The 21594-nt window shown below is 24.1% G+C and overlaps 1 protein-coding gene across 4 annotated transcripts in view; it reads right to left on the bottom strand.

The window, feature by feature from the left end:
• Positions 1 to 1436: 1436 nt before the first annotated feature.
• Positions 1437 to 21594, bottom strand: part of Aplip1 (JNK-interacting protein Aplip1) — a 24791-nt gene continuing 4633 nt past the window's right edge. Inside the window, exons 1-10 of one of the 4 annotated variants that reach the window (XM_076415625.1) lie at positions 19991 to 20132; positions 17035 to 17159; positions 16864 to 16977; positions 16660 to 16810; positions 16450 to 16602; positions 16292 to 16392; positions 2572 to 2688; positions 2118 to 2281; positions 1711 to 1886; positions 1437 to 1656 (exon numbers count right to left, since the gene is read on the bottom strand). In XM_076415625.1, the coding sequence (XP_076271740.1) occupies positions 1584 to 1656; positions 1711 to 1886; positions 2118 to 2281; positions 2572 to 2688; positions 16292 to 16392; positions 16450 to 16602; positions 16660 to 16810; positions 16864 to 16977; positions 17035 to 17159; positions 19991 to 20076 (1260 nt within the window). In that variant the 5' untranslated portion in view covers positions 20077 to 20132 and the 3' untranslated portion in view covers positions 1437 to 1583. Of the gene's footprint in view, positions 1657 to 1710; positions 1887 to 2117; positions 2282 to 2571; positions 2689 to 16291; positions 16393 to 16449; positions 16603 to 16659; positions 16811 to 16863; positions 16978 to 17034; positions 17160 to 19990; positions 20133 to 21594 lie in introns of those variants that run through there. The other 3 variants (XM_076415626.1, XM_076415627.1, XM_076415628.1) reach the window with 3 other exon arrangements.

Raw genomic sequence — 21594 nt, 5'->3', positions numbered from 1 at the left:
TGTTCCATCAACAAATGTGTTAAATATTAGGAGAAAATAGTGATTTGCATATGGCAATTTTTCAACTTTTTTTTTGATATGCATATGTGAATTTTTTAAATTATTTTTAACAGAAAACTTAAATTGTACCTAAATCGTTTATTGTTGTACTGGCGAATGCCTTAGGGAATTCAAAATAAAATTTTCCAAATAGGTTTTTAAAGTTTTTTATTTTACACACATGAAAATATTTTTTTTCCGATTAGAGTAACATAACTAATCATAAGCGAATTATCAAAATTAATATTTTTCAAAAAATAAACAATACCTATACATAAAAAAATTCTTATGATATGACAAATGCGCTGGGAAGTCAGCGCTCTTAACACGTGGCGACATCTATTGACGATGATCTTTATTTTACTATTATTCATTAAATATTTTACAGAGTTCTGTTCTCGTAATTTTGGTAACAGGAACCTATTTAATATTTTGACTTAATTCTGACAGCTCCCAATAGATGTCTGCGGTGTCAGTTCTGTCTCTGGTTAATAGATGGCAGAATAATAGAATTTTTTTAAGCGATCGCATTTTTCCTCTAAGGTATATATGGTGGCCTGAATATTGACAAAGTTATTCTAGTTGTTTAAAATTTATTTTAGAATTTTTCAAAAAGTAAGAATCAATAATAATAATTAGACGCAATAGTACAATTGTGAAGAAATTAAATATTATACAGTATATAATGGTGGTAAGTAAATTGGTAATTTGAAATATATTATTTTGGTTGTACGATATTTGTGTATGTTTACTATTACAATATAACTATAAAATAAAATAACATGTAACAAAATGGTATAATATAAAAATAACTAATCACATACATGACGTTTTAAATTATTATTATTAATTGATATTATTGTTATTATTGCTAGTAATAATACTCACATTTTTCATATAATATTTATTAAATGAATTTATTGGCAATAATAAACCAATGATAACAAAACAGAAGAGATAAAGTCTTAACTGTAATATATAGTGGAACAGAATTTATAAAATCATGCGATCAAATAATATCAGATTACTCGATAGCTATATCAAAAATATACAAAGTTTCATCTAGTATTCACATCTCAGCCGTTTGTTTTTATTGCACTCTTTCAATCAGAGACATAATTTATAATAGTGTCTTTCCGAGAGGGGGTGGCAACACGAACCAAAAATAACCGTACAATCAAAGGAAACTAAACAATATAAAAGGGTCCTATAAACTGATCTCTTATAAGGTAAACACTTGATAATATTCGAGATTCGCTTTTGAAGCCACAATGATATGACAAGACATGGGGGTGAATTTACAAAACCGATACAAAAATGAGCAATGAGAGATGAAGGGTAACGGAACATAAATCGCCTATTTGATCATATGTACATGTTTGTTTAATGTAGTTTGAGTAGTTGACGTGTAGGACGAAAGCCCAGCTGACCGGATGGTTGACCAGCGGTAGAGGACCAAGGGGCCAGGGACCTCCTATCTCGCCACGCAAGGCCGTAAGTAGAGTATAAGTTGAGGGTATTCTATATCTATCGCAGAGAATGGCTTATTCTATATAGATGTCCTCTACGGGATACGCAGTCTCTATGAATTTCTGGTAGAATCGTTGGAAAGCTCGCCTGCGTGTGAGAAATAACTATTAGACGTGACCACATTAGGCGAGTGAAGCTTACCCGACGGCTTCGGCAACTGGTCTGGTCGAGTCTTGACCTCTAAACACGTGACAGGCGAACCTCTGCAGCGTGGGGTGCTTGGTGATGAATCCTAGGTATCGGTGATCGCGGGGATGAAAAGCGCAAAAACTGACGTTCTTCAGCGAGTAGAAATAGTCTATACAGGGTTCGCTTTGCTGCAACACAGAATCATTATTATTAAAAACAGTTATAGTATCATTTTCAAATATTAAAAGTACCTTCACCATTTTCACCTCAATATTGAATAAAATTATATTAATCATACTTTTTAAGTACTTTATTTAAATAAGTATTCGAATTCAATAAAATAATATAACCGTTTATTAATAAATGTTTTAATAAACTGCCTGATGCAGGAAATGATAACAATGTACCAATAAACTTACATTTCTTTTTCGCCTATCCACCATCCTGAGGCCCTGATCGGAGACTTCTAGAGTGCAGGGTTGTATTTCGGGTTCAGTTCCTCCATTGCCAATTACCCTTCTCACAGCCTGACACACTACCGATGTACCTTTATGGGCTAATGTTTCAACCGAACCAATGTAACCTAAAAAAGTAACATCAATGTTAGTAAAAATAAAATTCATATTACATTCACTGTGGTGTTGTTGGAATATTGTGAATATGGTAACCATTTAGCTTCTTTCATTGAAATTAATGTTTTCTAAATTTATGTTCTGTTAATTCTTGTAATTATTATAATCACCTACATCATTTTCGATATATATTACTTACAAAAACATGATAAAAGTATTGAAATATATTGAAATATTATAAAGAAATTCTAACGTTTTATAATTCTATGTTGCTATACAAGAAAAGCCTATTTTGTCTTACCTAAAACATAACGTTCCCTCCTGCCGTGTTCCGTTGAAGAATCCCAATCACTGTAATCACAATCCACTGTATATGCTGAAGGAAATATTCCCATCCTCCCAGTTCTCAAATTTACACCTTAAATTATAAAATACGCAATTAAATTACTGTAGATTATAATAGGTGCAATTAGAAATTAGTTTTATAAATGAAATGTAAAAGTTCCTAAATTTAAATTATTCACTATCCATTATAAAGATATTGTAGAAATAAAACGTTTTTTAAACTACCTTCGCCATTTTGTAAAGAATATAATATTGTCAAAATATATATTGTTATACTATATTATAGCAATTTTATACATTTTATAATTTTTTCTACATATATTAAAAATAAAATTTCCACAGTCATGACCCTAATAGTCAAAATTTTATTAATAGTCAAAATTATATATATAATATATATATATATATATATATATATATATTGCACTTCATGACAAAACAGGCTGTATAACATTTAAAAATAAACTTTTGTCTATTATTATAGTCATTACTGTGGAAATTTTATTTATAATATATGTAAAACAATATATATATATATATATATATATATATATATATATATATATATATATATATATATATATATATATATATATATATATATTAATGCATTATTACATATTTAACAAGTTACCTTATACATACTAACAACTATAATCCCTATCCTCATAGTCATGAGAAAAATTAATATAACACGAAAAAACAATTTTTATTTTGAATTTTACTCTATTTTGATATTATTAAAGGTAGCTTCACCATTTTGTCATTAATTGTGGATGTTTTATATTATTAATATTTGTTATGGTTATAATATTATAGTTTAAATTATAATAACTATACCTTCACACCACAGATCGTATGCTTCTTTCTGTACATATACCGGGTCCCCAATTATAAATTTAAAAAATTTATTAATAAGTGAAAACTCAGTTTCTATTTTTATTCTTTCTGAAAAATTTGATTTATCATTGCCATGATGATGGGTACTGTAGTCATCAATATATATATATATATATATATATATATATATATATATATATATATATATATATATATATATATATATATATATAATTTCATGACCAAACAGTCTGTATAACATTTAAAAATAAAATTTTAACTATTAAGGTCATGACTGTGGAAATTTTATTTTTATTGTAAAACAATATATTTTCACTTATTAATAAATTTTTTAAATTTAATATTGGAGGTACCTTGACCAATTTGTAAAGAATAGCAATAAATTATATTAAATTATGATAATTTGATTATTATATATATATATATATATAATATGATTAATGATGATATGATATAACACGAAAAAACAATTTTTATTTTGAATTTTACTCTATTTTGATATTATTAAAGGTACCTTCACCATTTTGTCATTAATTGTGGATGTTTTATATTATTAATATTTGTTATGGTTATAATATTATAGTTTAAATTATAATAACTATACCTTCACACCACAGATCGTATGCTTCTTTCTGTACATATACCGGGTCCCCAATTATAAATTTAAAAAATTTATTAATAAGTGAAAACTCAGTTTTTATAATATAAAAAATTTCATGACCAAACAGTCTGTATAACATTTAAAAATAAAATTTTAACTATTAAGGTCATGACTGTGGAAATTCTGTTTTTAATATATGTAAACAATATATTTTCACTTACTAATAAATTTTTTAAATTTAATATTGGAGGTACCTTGACCAATTTGTAAAGAATAGCAATAAATTATATTAAATTATGATAATTTGATTATATATATATATATATATATATATATATATATATATATATATATATATATATACAATTGATTATGAAACTTACAGTAATTTAATTTATAACTTTAATTTTATTTACCTTGATTTGAAAAATTTGTTAAAATATATTTTAAAGTTCTATTGTATTGCATATTTAACAAGTTACCTTATACATACTAACAACTGCAATCCCTATCGTCATAGTCACGAGAAAAATTAATTTAACATGAAAAAACAATTTTTATTTTGAATTTTACTCTATATTGAAATTAATAGAGGTACCTTCACCATTTTGTCATAATTATGATTGTTTTAGATTATTAATATTTGTTATTGTTATAATATTATAGTTTAAATTATAATAACTATACCTTCACACCATAGATCGTCTGCTTCTTTCTGTACATATACCGGGTCCCCAATTATAAATTTAAAAAATTTATTAATAAGTGAAAACTCAGTTTCTATTTTTATTCTTTCTGATAAATTTGATTTATCATTGCCATGATGATGGGTAATTAAGGTCATGACTGTGGAAATTTTATTTTTAATATATGTAAAACAATATATTTTCACTTATTAATAAATTTTTTAAATTTAATATTGGAGGTACCTTGACCAATTTGTAAAGAATTGCAATAAATTATATTAAATTATGATAATTTGATTATTATATATATATATATATATATATATATATATATATATATATATATATATATATATACAATTGATTATGAAACTTACAGTAATTTAATTTATAACTATAATTTTATTTACCTTGATTTGAAAAATTTGTTAAAATATATTTTAAAGTTCTATTGTATTGCATATTTAACAAGTTACCTTATACATACTAACAACTGCAATCCCTATCGTCATAGTCAGGAGAAAAATTAATTTAACATGAAAAAACAATTTTTATTTTGAATTTTACTCTATTTTGAAATTAATAGAAGTACCTTCACCATTTTGTCATAATTATGATTGATTCAGATTATTAATATTTGTTATTGTTATAATATTATAGTTTAAATTATAATAACTATACCTTCACACCATAGATCGTCTGCTTCTTTCTGTACATATACCGGGTCCCCAATTATAAATTTAAAAAATTTATTAATAAGTGAAAACTCAGTTTCTATTTTTATTCTTTCTGATAAATTTGATTTATCATTGCCATGATGATGGGTAATTAAGGTCATGACTGTGGAAATTTTATTTTTAATATATGTAAAACAATATATTTTCACTTATTAATAATTTTTTTAAATTTAATATTGGAGGTACCTTGACCAATTTGTAAAGAATTGCAATAAATTATATTAAATTATGATAATTTGATTATTATATATATATATATATATATATATATATATATATATATATATATATATATATATATACAATTGATTATGAAACTTACAGTAATTTAATTTATAACTTTAATTTTATTTACCTTGATTTGAAAAATTTGTTAAAATATATTTTAAAGTTCTATTGTATTGCATATTTAACAAGTTACCTTATACATACTAACAACTGCAATCCCTATCGTCATAGTCACGAGAAAAATTAATTTAACATGAAAAAACAATTTTTATTTTGAATTTTACACTATTTTGAAATTAATAGAAGTACCCTCACCATTTTGTCATAATTATGATTGTTTTAGATTATTAATATTTGTTATTGTTATAATATTATAGTTTAAATTATAATAACTATACCTTCACACCATAGATCGTCTGCTTCTTTCTGTACATATACCGGGTCCCCAATTATAAATTTAAAAAATTTATTAATAAGTGAAAACTCAGTTTCTATTTTTATTCTTTCTGATAAATTTGATTTATCATTGCCATGATGATGGGTAATGTAGTCATTAATATATATATATATATATATATATATATATATATATATATATATATATATATAAATATATATATATATATATATACATATATAAAATTTCAAGACCAAACAGTCTGTATAACATTTAAAAATAAAATTTTAACTATTAAGGTCATGACTGTGGAAATTTTATTTTTAATATATGTAAAACAATATATTTTCACTTATTAATAAATTTTTTAAATTTAATATTGGAGGTACCTTGACCAATTTGTAAAGAATAGCAATAAATTATATTAAATTATGATAATTTGATTATTATATATATATACATATATATATATATATATATATATATATATATATATATATATATATATATATATATATATATACAATTGATTATGAAACTTACAGTAATTTAATTTATAACTTTAATTTTATTTACCTTGATTTGAAAAATTTGTTAAAATATATTTTAAAGTTCTAACAAGTTACCTTATACATACTAACAACTGCAATCCCTATCGTCATAGTCACGAGAAAAATTAATTTAATATGAAAAAACAATTTTTATTTTGAATTTTATTCTATTTTGAAATTAATAGAGGTACCTTCACCATTTTGTCATAATTATGATTGTTTTAGATTATTAATATTTGTTATTGTTATAATATTATAGTTTAAATTATAATAACTATACCTTCACACCATATATCGTCTGCTTCTTTCTGTACATATACCGGGTCCCCAATTATAAATTTAAAAAATTTATTAATAAGTGAAAACTCAGTTTCTATTTTTATTCTTTCTGATAAATTTGATTTATCATTGCCATGATGATGGGTAATTAAGGTCATGACTGTGGAAATTTTATTTTTAATATATGTAAAACAATATATTTTCACTTATTAATAAATTTTTTAAATTTAATATTGGAGGTACCTTGACCAATTTGTAAAAAATAGCAATAAATTATATTAAATTATGATAATTTGATTATATATATATATATATATATATATATATATATATACAATTGATTATGAAACTTACAGTAATTTAATTTATAACTTTAATTTTATTTACCTTGATTTGAAAAATTTGTTAAAATATATTTTAAAGTTCTATTGTATTGCATATTTAACAAGTTACCTTATACATACTAACAACTGCAATCCCTATCGTCATAGTCACGAGAAAAATTAATTTAACATGAAAAAACAATTTTTATTTTGAATTTTACTCTATATTGAAATTAATAGAGGTACCTTCACCATTTTGTCATAATTATGATTGTTTTAGATTATTAATATTTGTTATTGTTATAATATTATAGTTTAAATTATAATAACTATACCTTCACACCATAGATCGTCTGCTTCTTTCTGTACATATACCGGGTCCCCAATTATAAATTTAAAAAATTTATTAATAAGTGAAAACTCAGTTTCTATTTTTATTCTTTCTGATAAATTTGATTTATCATTGCCATGATGATGGGTAATGTAGTCATTATATATATATATATATATATATATATATATATATATATATATATATATATATATATATATATATATATATATATATATATATATATATATATATATATAATTTCATGACCAAACAGTCTGTATAACATTTAAAAATAAAATTTTAACTATTAAGGTCATGACTGTGGAAATTTTATTTTTAATATATGTAAAACAATATATTTTCACTTATTAATAAATTTTTTAAATTTAATATTGGAGGTACCTTGACCAATTTGTAAAGAATTGCAATAAATTATATTAAATTATGATAATTTCATTATTATATATATATATATATATATATATATATATATATATATATATATATATATATATATATATATATATATATATATATATATATATATACAATTGATTATGAAACTTACAGTAATTTAATTTATAACTATAATTTTATTTACCTTGATTTGAAAAATTTGTTAAAATATATTTTAAAGTTCTATTGTATTGCATATTTAACAAGTTACCTTATACATACTAACAACTGCAATCCCTATCGTCATAGTCAGGAGAAAAATTAATTTAACATGAAAAAACAATTTTTATTTTGAATTTTACTCTATTTTGAAATTAATAGAAGTACCTTCACCATTTTGTCATAATTATGATTGTTTCAGATTATTAATATTTGTTATTGTTATAATATTATAGTTTAAATTATAATAACTATACCTTCACACCATAGATCGTCTGCTTCTTTCTGTACATATACCGGGTCCCCAATTATAAATTTAAAAAATTTATTAATAAGTGAAAACTCAGTTTCTATTTTTATTTTTTCTGATAAATTTGATTTATCATTGCCATGATGATGGGTAATGTAGTCATTAATATAAATATATACATATATATATATATATATATATATATATATATATATATATATAATTTCATGACCAAACAGTCTGTATAACATTTAAAAATAAAATTTTAACTATTAAGGTCATGACTGTGGAAATTTTATTTTTAATATATGTAAAACAATATATTTTCACTTATTAATAAATTTTTTAAATTTAATATTGGAGGTACCTTGACCAATTTGTAAAGAATAGCAATAAATTATATTAAATTATGATAATTTGATTATTATATATATATATATATATATATATATATATATATATACATATATATATATATATACAATTGATTATGAAACTTACAGTAATTTAATTTATAACTTTAATTTTATTTACCTTGATTTGAAAAATTTGTTAAAATATATTTTAAAGTTCTATTGTATTGCATATTTAACAAGTTACCTTATACATACTAACAACTGCAATCCCTATCGTCATAGTCACGAGAAAAATTAATTTAATATGAAAAAACAATTTTTATTTTGAATTTTACTCTATTTTGAAATTAATAGAGGTACCTTCACCATTTTGTCATAATTATGATTGTTTTAGATTATTAATATTTGTTATTGTTATAATATTATAGTTTAAATTATAATAACTATACCTTCACACCAGAGATCGTCTGCTTCTTTCTGTACATATACCGGGTCCCCAATTATAAATTTAAAAAATTTATTAATAAGTGAAAACTCAGTTTCTATTTTTATTCTTTCTGATAAATTTGATTTATCATTGCCATGATGATGGGTAATTAAGGTCATGACTGTGGAAATTTTATTTTTAATATATGTAAAACAATATATTTTCACTTATTAATAAATTTTTTAAATTTAATATTGGAGGTACCTTGACCAATTTGTAAAGAATAGCAATAAATTATATTAAATTATGATAATTTTATTATATATATATATATATATATATATATATATATATATATATATTACAGTAATTTAATTTATAACTTTAATTTTATTTACCTTGATTTGAAAAATTTGTTAAAATATATATTAAAGTTCTATTGTATTGCATATTTAACAAGTTACCTTATACATACTAACAACTGTAATCCCTATCGTCATAGTCACGAGAAAAATTAATTTAACATGAAAAAACAATTTTTATTTTGAATTTTACTCTATTTTGAAATTAATAGAGGTACCTTCACCATTTTGTCATAATTACGATTGTTTTAGATTATTAATATTTGTTATTGTTATAATATTATAGTTTAAATTATAATAACTATACCTTCACACAATAGATCTTCTGCATCTTTCTGTACATATACCGGGTCCCCAATTATAAATTTAAAAAATTTATTAATAAGTGAAAACTCAGTTTCTATTCTTATTCTTTCTGATAAATTTGATTTATCATTGCCATGATGATGGGTAATGTAGTCATTAATATATATATATATATATATATATATATATAATTTCATGACCAAACAGTCTGTATAACATTTAAAAATAAAATTTTAACTATTAAGGTCATGACTGTGGAAATTTTATTTTTAATATATGTAAAACAATATATTTTCACTTATTAATAAATTTTTTAAATTTAATATTGGAGGTACCTTGACCAATTTGTAAAGAATAGCAATAAATTATATTAAATTATGATAATTTGATTATTATATATATATATATATATATATATATATATATATATATATATATATATATATACATATATATATATATATACAATTGATTATGAAACTTACAGTAATTTAATTTATAACTATAATTTTATTTACCTTGATTTGAAAAATTTGTTAAAATATATTTTAAAGTTCTATTGTATTGCATATTTAACAAGTTACCTTATACATACTAACAACTGCAATCCCTATCGTCATAGTCACGAGAAAAATTAATTTAATATGAAAAAACAATTTTTATTTTGAATTTTATTCTATTTTGAAATTAATAGAGGTACCTTCACCATTTTGTCATAATTATGATTGTTTTAGATTATTAATATTTGTTATTGTTATAATATTATAGTTTAAATTATAATAACTATACCTTCACACCAGAGATCGTCTGCTTCTTTCTGTACATATACCGGGTCCCCAATTATAAATTTAAAAAATTTATTAATAAGTGAAAACTCAGTTTCTATTTTTATTCTTTCTGATAAATTTGATTTATCATTGCCATGATGATGGGTAATTAAGGTCATGACTGTGGAAATTTTATTTTTAATATATGTAAAACAATATATTTTCACTTATTAATAAATTTTTTAAATTTAATATTGGAGGTACCTTGACCAATTTGTAAAGAATAGCAATAAATTATATTAAATTATGATAATTTTATTATATATATATATATATATATATATATATATATATATATATATATATATATATATATATATATATATATATATATATATATATATATATATATATATATATATATACAATTGATTATGAAACTTACAGTAATTTAATTTATAACTTTAATTTTATTTACCTTGATTTGAAAAATTTGTTAAAATATATATTAAAGTTCTATTGTATTGCATATTTAACAAGTTACCTTATACATACTAACAACTGTAATCCCTATCGTCATAGTCACGAGAAAAATTAATTTAACATGAAAAAACAATTTTTATTTTGAATTTTACTCTATTTTGAAATTAATAGAGGTACCTTCACCATTTTGACATAATTACGATTGTTTTAGATTATTAATATTTGTTATTGTTATAATATTATAGTTTAAATTATAATAACTATACCTTCACACAATAGATCTTCTGCATCTTTCTGTACATATACCGGGTCCCCAATTATAAATTTAAAAAATTTATTAATAAGTGAAAACTCAGTTTCTATTCTTATTCTTTCTGATAAATTTGATTTATCATTGCCATGATGATGGGTAATGTAGTCATTAATATATATATATATATATATATATATATATATATATATATATATAATTTCATGACCAAACAGTCTGTATAATATTTAAAAATAAAATTTTAACTATTAAGGTCATGACTGTGGAAATTTTATTTTTAATATATGTAAAACAATATATTTTCACTTATTAATAAATTTTTTAAATTTAATATTGGAGGTACCTTGACCAATTTGTAAAGAATAGCAATAAATTATATTAAATTATGATAATTTGATTATTATATATATATATATATATATATATATATATATATATATATATATATATATATATATATATATATATATATACAATTGATTATGAAACTTACAGTAATTTAATTTATAACTATAATTTTATTTACCTTGATTTGAAAAATTTGTTAAAATATATTTTAAAGTTCTATTGTATTGCATATTTAACAAGTTACCTTATACATACTAACAACTGCAATCCCTATCGTCATAGTCACGAGAAAAATTAATTTAATATGAAAAAACAATTTTTATTTTGAATTTTACTCTATTTTGAAATTAATAGAGGTACCTTCACCATTTTGTCATAATTATGATTGTTTTAGATTATTAATATTTGTTATTGTTATAATATTATAGTTTAAATTATAATAACTATACCTTCACACCAGAGATCGTCTGCTTCTTTCTGTACATATACCGGGTCCCCAATTATAAATTTAAAAAATTTATTAATAAGTGAAAACTCAGTTTCTATTTTTATTCTTTCTGATAAATTTGATTTATCATTGCCATGATGATGGGTAATTAAGGTCATGACTGTGGAAATTTTATTTTTAATATATGTAAAACAATATATTTTCACTTATTAATAAATTTTTTAAATTTAATATTGGAGGTACCTTGACCAATTTGTAAAGAATAGCAATAAATTATATTAAATTGTGATAATTTTATTATATATATATATATATATATATATATATATATATATATATATATATATATATATATATATATATATATACAATTGATTATGAAACTTACAGTAATTTAATTTATAACTTTAATTTTATTTACCTTGATTTGAAAAATTTGTTAAAATATATATTAAAGTTCTATTGTATTGCATATTTAACAAGTTACCTTATACATACTAACAACTGTAATCCCTATCGTCATAGTCACGAGAAAAATTAATTTAACATGAAAAAACAATTTTTATTTTGAATTTTACTCTATTTTGAAATTAATAGAGGTACCTTCACCATTTTGACATAATTACGATTGTTTTAGATTATTAATATTTGTTATTGTTATAATATTATAGTTTAAATTATAATAACTATACCTTCACACAATAGATCTTCTGCATCTTTCTGTACATATACCGGGTCCCCAATTATAAATTTAAAAAATTTATTAATAAGTGAAAACTCAGTTTCTATTCTTATTCTTTCTGATAAATTTGATTTATCATTGCCATGATGATGGGTAATTAAGGTCATGACTGTGGAAATTTTATTTTTAATATATGTAAAACAATATATTTTCACTTATTAATAAATTTTTTAAATTTAATATTGGAGGTACCTTGACCAATTTGTAAAGAATAGCAATAAATTATATTAAATTATGATAATTTGATTATTATATATATATATATATATATATATATACATATATATATATATATATATATATATATATATATATATATATATATATATATATATATATATATATATACAATTGATTATGAAACTTACAGTAATTTAATTTATAACTATAATTTTATTTACCTTGATTTGAAAAATTTGTTAAAATATATTTTAAAGTTCTATTGTATTGCATATTTAACAAGTTACCTTATACATACTAACAACTGCAATCCCTATCGTCATAGTCACGAGAAAAATTAATTTAACATGAAAAAACAATTTTTATTTTGAATTTTACTCTATTTGAAATTAATAGAGGTACCTTCACCATTTTGTCATAATTATGTTGTTTTAGATTATTAATATTTGTTATTGTTATAATATTATAGTTTAAATTATAATAACTATACCTTCACACCATAGATCGTCTGCTTCTTTCTGTACATATACCGGGTCCCCGATTATAAATTTAAAAAATTTATTAATAAGTGAAAACTCAGTTTCTATTTTTATTCTTTCTGATAAATTTGATTTATCATTGCCATGATGATGGGTAATGTAGTCATTAATACTTGTACCTTGACCTTGACCAATTTGTAAAGAATAGCAATAAATTATATTAAATTATGATAATTTGATTATTATATATATATATATATATATATATATATATATATATATATATATATATATATATATATATATATATATATATATATATATAAACAATTGATTATGAAACTTACAGTAATTTAATTTATAACTTTAATTTTATTTACCTTGATTTGAAAAATTTGTTAAAATATATTTTAAAGTTCTATTGTATTGCATATTTAACAAGTTACCTTATACATACTAACAACTGCAATCCCTATCGTCATAGTCACGAGAAAAATTAATTTAACATGAAAAAACAATTTTTATTTTGAATTTTACTCTATTTTGAAATTAATAAAAGTACCTTCACCATTTTGTCATAATTATGATTGTTTTAGATTATTAATATTTGTTATTGTTATAATATTATAATTTAAATTATAGTAACTATACCTTCACACCATAGATCGTCTGCTTCTTTCTGTACATATACCGGGTCCCCAATTATAAATTTAAAAAATTTATTAATAAGTGAAAACTCAGTTTCTATTTTTATTCTTTCTGATAAATTTGATTTATCATTGCCATGATGATGGGTAATTAAGGTCATGACTGTGGAAATTTTATTTTTAATATATGTAAAACAATATATTTTCACTTATTAATAAATTTTTTAAATTTAATATTGGAGGTACCTTGACCAATTTGTAAAGAATAGCAATAAATTATATTAAATTATGATAATTTGATTATTATATATATATATATATATATATATACATATATATATATATATACAATTGATTATGAAACTTACAGTAATTTAATTTATAACTATAATTTTATTTACCTTGATTTGAAAAATTTGTTAAAATATATTTTAAAGTTCTATTGTATTGCATATTTAACAAGTTACCTTATACATACTAACAACTGCAATCCCTATCGTCATAGTCACGAGAAAAATTAATTTAATATGAAAAAACAATTTTTATTTTGAATTTTACTCTATTTTGAAATTAATAGAGGTACCTTCACCATTTTGTCAATAATTGTGAATGTTTCAGATTATTAATATTTGTTATTGTTATAATATTATAGTTTAAATTATAATAACTATACCTTCACACCATAGATCGTCTGCTTCTTTCTGTACATATACCGGGTCCCCAATTATAAATTTAAAAAATTTATTAATAAGTGAAAACTCAGTTTCTATTTTTATTCTTTCTGATAAATTTGATTTATCATTGCCATGATGATGGGTAATGTAGTCATTAATACTTGTACCTTGACCTTGACCAATTTGTAAAGAATAGCAATAAATTATATTAAATTATGATAATTTGATTATTATATATATATATATATATATATATATATATATATATATATATATACATATATATATATATATATATATATATATATATATATATATATATATATATATATATATATACAATTGTTTATGAAACTTACAGTAATTTAATTTATAACTTTAATTTTATTTACCTTGTTATGAAAAATTTGTTAAAATATATTTTAAAGTTCTATTGTATTGCATATTTAACAAGTTACCTAATACATACTAACAACTGCAATCCCTATCGTCATAGTCACGAGAAAAATTAATTTAACATGAAAAAACAATTTTTATTTTGAATTTTACTCTATTTTGAAATTAATAGAAGTACCTTCACCATTTTGTCATAATTAAAATTGATTTAGATTATTAATATTTGTTATTGTTATAATATTATAGTTTAAATTATAATAACTATACCTTCACACCATAGATCGTCTGCTTCTTTCTGTACATATACCGGGTCCCCAATTATAAATTTAAAAAATTTATTAATAAGTGAAAACTCAGTTTCTATTTTTATTCTTTCTGATAAATTTGATTTATCATTGCCATGATGATGGGTAATTAAGGTCATGACTGTGGAAATTTTATTTTTAATATATGTAAAACAATATATTTTCACTTATTAATAAATTTTTTAAATTTAATATTGGAGGTACCTTGACCAATTTGTAAAGAATAGCAATAAATTATATTAAATTATGATAATTTGATTATTATATATATATATATATATATATATATATATATATACAATTGATTATGAAACTTACAGTAATGTAATTTATAACTTTAATTTTATTTACCTTGTTTTGAAAAATTTGTTAAAATATATTTTAAAGTTCTATTGTATTGCATATTTAACAAGTTACCTTATACATACTAACAACTGCAATCCCTATCGTCATAGTCACGAGAAAAATTAATTTAACATGAAAAAACAATTTTTATTTTGAATTTTATTCTATTTTGAAATTATTAGATGTACCTTCGCCATTTTGTCAATAATTGTGAATGTTTCAGATTATTAATATTTGTTATTGTTATAATATTATAGTTTAAATTATAATAACTATACCTTCACACCATAGATCGTCTGCTTCTTTCTGTACATATACCGGGTCCCCAATTTCTAATTCAATTTCATCCTCGTGCCTAGGTAAGAACTTGTGTAGGGCTCTGTAATATTTGATTGCATCTAGAAAACGATCTCCGGGTCAGTTAATATCTAATTACCTGTGCGTTGCTTCGAGCATTTCGACGTCATTATATAACATACCGCCAACCATTGAGGGACTGCTACCCATCAGAGGCGACATGGATTTAGGGCCATCGGTGCCGGTTGGCGAGTGAGCTGTGGAATGACCACTGTCAGCATCAGTTAGTAATCTAAAATTGATATATAGGAACGTTGGTGTGAGAACTGCGGTTTAGAAAAAATATTACCTATCGGATTCTGGAGAATCGTCCCACAAGTATCCACATTTTAGTACCAATATCGAACTAGGGCCACTACTACTGGTTCCACCCATTTCGTCAGCCAGGGACATCTCTCTGGATAATTGTTGTTGTGCATTATACATGGTTACTAGTGCGGCTAGAAATTAACATATCAGCTACATCAAGAGAGAGTTGTATAGAAGGACTAACATTTTTTATTTTTGGGTATCTCCGGCAATTTTCGTCTTCTCCTCTCACCATTCCATGGGGGTATGGGGGTAGGTCTTCCAAAACAGTCCGCAGGCTTACTCTGGTTGTCTTTTACTAAAAATCATTATTCCTATTATTGTTTAGATTGTGAGGATAATCATCGCGAATTACCACCTGAACTGAGGCCATCTTTGTCTTGTAGGCTGGAATGGTTTTCCCCAAGCATATCACAGTCGTTGAGTTCATTGTCGGGAGAGGGGGATGTACTAGGGGAGTCATCATCAACTTGCACTAATCTGGAGAAAATAGGAAGGAAGTATAGTAAATATCAAGGAATACTTATTTTACTGAATTGAAAATGGTCAATTTTATTGTAATAAATATTATTAAAAAGTTTTCCTTAAATACAGCTTGTAACAAAAGATTTCCAGGATTTAAAAAAAACAAAAAATATGAAAAGAAGGACAAAAATCCATTCAGTTTCTTATATTAATTGCTATTGGAGATTTTTGAATATTTTGCGCCCCATCCAATCTGTACGTTTGGTGGCATCAGAAACGTGGAAGCATTTATAAAAAACAATTGATCAACGATTATATATATATATATTATAGATATTATATCAAACTGTCATCAGCCCAGGTACTTTTAGTCCTTGTTTGGACAACACTAAAAGCATCGATAATATATGGGAGAATCCCATCCAAAGAAAGACGAGTTCTACAGAGAGGGAATTTGTTAGAGAGGGAGAGGAATATATTTGATGGAGTTCTTCCAAGAAATTAATTTCAATCATATTAAACTACCTTATACTATTTTCTAATTTATGTTTATATACTCATTAATAAACATGGCAAATGACGAATAAATTAGTATAATGTATTTTATTTAAAGTATTATCTGGTGTTAGTTAAGATTTTTCTTGTAAGACTAAAGTTCAAATTAATAACAGGATTAATGGGAATTAATTCCTATCACTGTCACGTGTTAACAATAATTTTCATATCGTGAAACTTAACGATGATGTGAACTCTAGTTTGAAGGTGAAACAAAATGCGAGTATTATCGAATATAAAAAATAAGCCAAATGCATAAAGGCTTGCAGGCCAGCTCAAAATTGATGAATTAACAGTTAGAAAACGTTTTTTCTGGCTTCAGAGGGACCGAAAAGGAAAAATATATAAACCTGTTTATTATCAGGCCATTCCTATGTTTTTATTAGAGCCAGGAAAAAAGGAGAATTTTCAGTGACGTATTGTTACTGGTCATGAAAAATAGTTATGAAAGAAATTTTGGAAAGTGTTGAACAAATATTCTTTAAAAATTAAGAAAAAATGCAAACCTACTTATCATGTTGCCAAAAATACAGTTATACTGTGGTTAAAAAAGTCTTTGAATGATTTTTCTAGATATTTGGACAAAGACAAAGGTTTATTCTGCTCGATATACAGATTTCGAAAATATTATGATATGATAATAGGCAAAGTTCGTGGAAAAGTAGCCAGCATTTCGTAAAATAAAAGTAACAAATGGCTAAAAATAGATTTATCAAGATTGGCTAGACGTTTGTTCCTAAGTTTACTCTTGATCTTGTTTAAGTACAAGAAGAGAAGTGGGGTAGTAATTGGCTGTAGAACAGACAAAAGAACTAGTTTTTCGAAGGTGTTAAACATTTTCTAGTTTTGATACGTCAAGTAATTTTAAGAGCCATTAGATATCGAAAGAGTTGGCTATAGAAAGTCATGAAGAACAGTGAAGAAACTGTAATCCATTTTCTCTTAATATTTTAGAAACAATTGAAAGGATAATAACAAACAAAAATGTTTATTGTATGTAAGGTTTATTGTATAATAAGTGCTGATGATTCTGATGACGAATTGGATTACCTATTATTGACCCAGCTGACTACATGTTCTTCAAACGGAACAAGAGGTGCTAATTGAGAAAGACGCATTAATATCAACATTCAACTCATCACTGCTAGTAATCTACTCAGTAATATCATTATCGAGATTTTGGTTCCAACATAAATAACACTAGACGAAGAATATGGAAAGCAAAAATAAAATTAAAATTTAGATATAACAATGTTCATTTAAACTCTCCACAAAAAATAATGTAATATTAGAAAATTAAAAAAAAAGCATATTAACAAGCAAAGTGAGTTAATGTTATACATATATCTAACATTGTCTAGCAGTGCTTGTACACTTTCTGGGTGTAACGAAGACATTATAAGAAGACATATAAACATGAATATATACACTCAAAAGGCACAAACTTTGTTATTTTTTGTGAAATCGACAAGGTATCCTGTATCCTGAGCAGTCCTGAAACTTGAACTTGTATGAAGAGTGGTGTGGTGAAGGTTAGCAATATCGAATAATACCTGAACATTTGAGTTCAAATTCAGGATAAATTGTTATTGTATAAAACAAATTTTGAAGCCTACAGTCTGCAACCATTAGGTTGCACAAAGAAATCCAACATCAAAATGATCCAAACTTAACAAAACAATGTTCTTTGGAGTATGTTAAAAGTGAGTACATCCACAAAGACCTAAGTGTACTTACATTTAGTGAAGAAATTTAACAGTGAATTTAGCGATTTGGATATTTTTACATAGTTTAGCTATGTGTCGTGTTTTAAGCTTATGTGGAGCACACCAGTGGGAGTACATCCATTAAATTCTAATTAAGTTTAGGTCAGAAGTCTTAGATCTGAATTTGAACATTGTTAAGCAAAATTACTAGATAGATATGATTTTTGATTATATTTTTTTGTTTCAAAATATAACTATCGAGCCTATCTGAGTATATAAATGTTCCGATAGCATAAAATAAGATACAGGGGATAAGATAAAGTGAGTCATGTTAAATGATTATGACATAGAACACCAACATTGCGTTGTGACGCGAATATGACATAATAATCGAACAAAAACAACCAGTCTAATCCGTTTAAAATACGTAAAACACCTATTCTACACTATTTCCACCGGGTGTAACGCACAGACCTCGCGTGGTGTTGGTGGAAACCGGATTTTTCCGACGACCCCAGGCCGATTACCACGCGTCTTACAATTAATACGAGACAAAGGGCAAGCTCAGAGGGTAACGGTACTTACGAATAGAACGGCGAATTGTTTCCCGAGGATTTTCTACAGTTTTTTTCGAATTTCTGCCCCAACTGCTCGAACTCGAAGTCAGCCATGTTTAATTTTCGGCAGCGAGAGGGGCGATTGATTTTCTAGTGCGTTGGTACGGTGTGCGAGCGGTCCAGAGATAGGTCAATACTTAGAGGGGGGGACCGGGTTTGGGAAAGGGAAGGGAAGAGTCGGGCGGCCGGGTCGCGGTGGGGATAACGGGGGTGGTTTTCCTGAGCGCGGCAGTTTCGAATGTTCGCGTCATAGAGAAATACAGATTTAACTTCATAGGAGATTTTGGGGAAATGTTTCGCGACGTCCAACATGTAGATGTCGCTACTTTTAACATATTACTTGTTTTATTCGCTATGCTAAGAGCCGCGACGGGATCTGATTGGTTCATTTCGTTCTGTGATTTGTTTATTTTTTTGTACGCCATTTTCAATGTACCTTATATAGAGAAGAGTGTGGTTAGCTTTTTATAACATTTATACATTAAATTATTATTTTATTTTATTAGTAGATACAAGTCGGTAGTTGAAATGTATTCTCGTTATAGAAAGTGTTGTGTGCCCGGATGCACAGATAGTGAGGAAAAGCATCATCGTTTTGCGTTAAAGAAGTACCCGGCGATCTTTAAGGAATGAGTAGAAAACATTAAAAATCCTAAACTGGTAAGGTTAAACATGAAACAGATGTATGATCTTTACCGCGTGTGTCATAGACATTTTTGTGATACATTTAAACTTTGCTTTAAGTACTTATGAACAATTTAGTGATGGTGAAAATAATACCACGAGTCCAGAATATGTACAAATGAAAGTGGATCAAAATGCAAATGATATAGAAAGTAAATTGAAGAAGCCAGTCATATTTCTCTTGATAATTGTTACCATTAATTTCTAAACTGTCTCACTATATTGGTAGTGCCTATTTCTATCGTTCCAGGCCCACAACCAGGGTGTTCGAAGCAAGTGTCATCGGCGTTTGAACAAACCCCAGAAGGTAGCGGTAAAGTTTGTATTAATTTGGCCAGTATCCCCCTCTGCTCATTCTTATCGTTAATTACTTGACTCTATAACTTCAGTTCCAGATGTTCCTATAAGACCAAACAAAGTTTTACGTTGTACCATAGCGTACATCTCAGGTTATTTAGTAAAACTTTTCAGAAAAGAAATTAAGTGTGATTTTTGTTTACCTACAATTATGAATAAATCAGTAGACCCACAAATTGAGACTGATTTTATAGAGGCAGGGCAATATCCTGTGCTCCAGACTCCAACAAAATTGTTTTATTATACTGCCAGTAGGTCTTTGGGCTATGTCTTTTATATATATATATATACATATATATATATATATATATATATATATATATATATATATATATATACATTTTTTAGATATATTTATTTTTATATTATATTTATATTTATTTATTGTTACATATTATATTTACATTTAATTGAATTTTATTTAATAAATTTATTTCAGAAAAAAATTGTTTTTTATTTAATTTCATTGGCCGATTAAACATGACGTCAAGGCTGTCACGTGCTAAACATGACTAATGAGCCAATCAAATG

The sequence above is a fragment of the Rhynchophorus ferrugineus genome, unplaced genomic scaffold (assembly GCF_030347505.1).
Source record: "Rhynchophorus ferrugineus isolate W39M unplaced genomic scaffold, kcgeb_rfMv2 rfM10, whole genome shotgun sequence".
Classification (NCBI taxonomy): domain Eukaryota; kingdom Metazoa; phylum Arthropoda; class Insecta; order Coleoptera; family Curculionidae; genus Rhynchophorus; species Rhynchophorus ferrugineus.
This window is presented reverse-complemented; position numbering and strand designations above follow the sequence as displayed.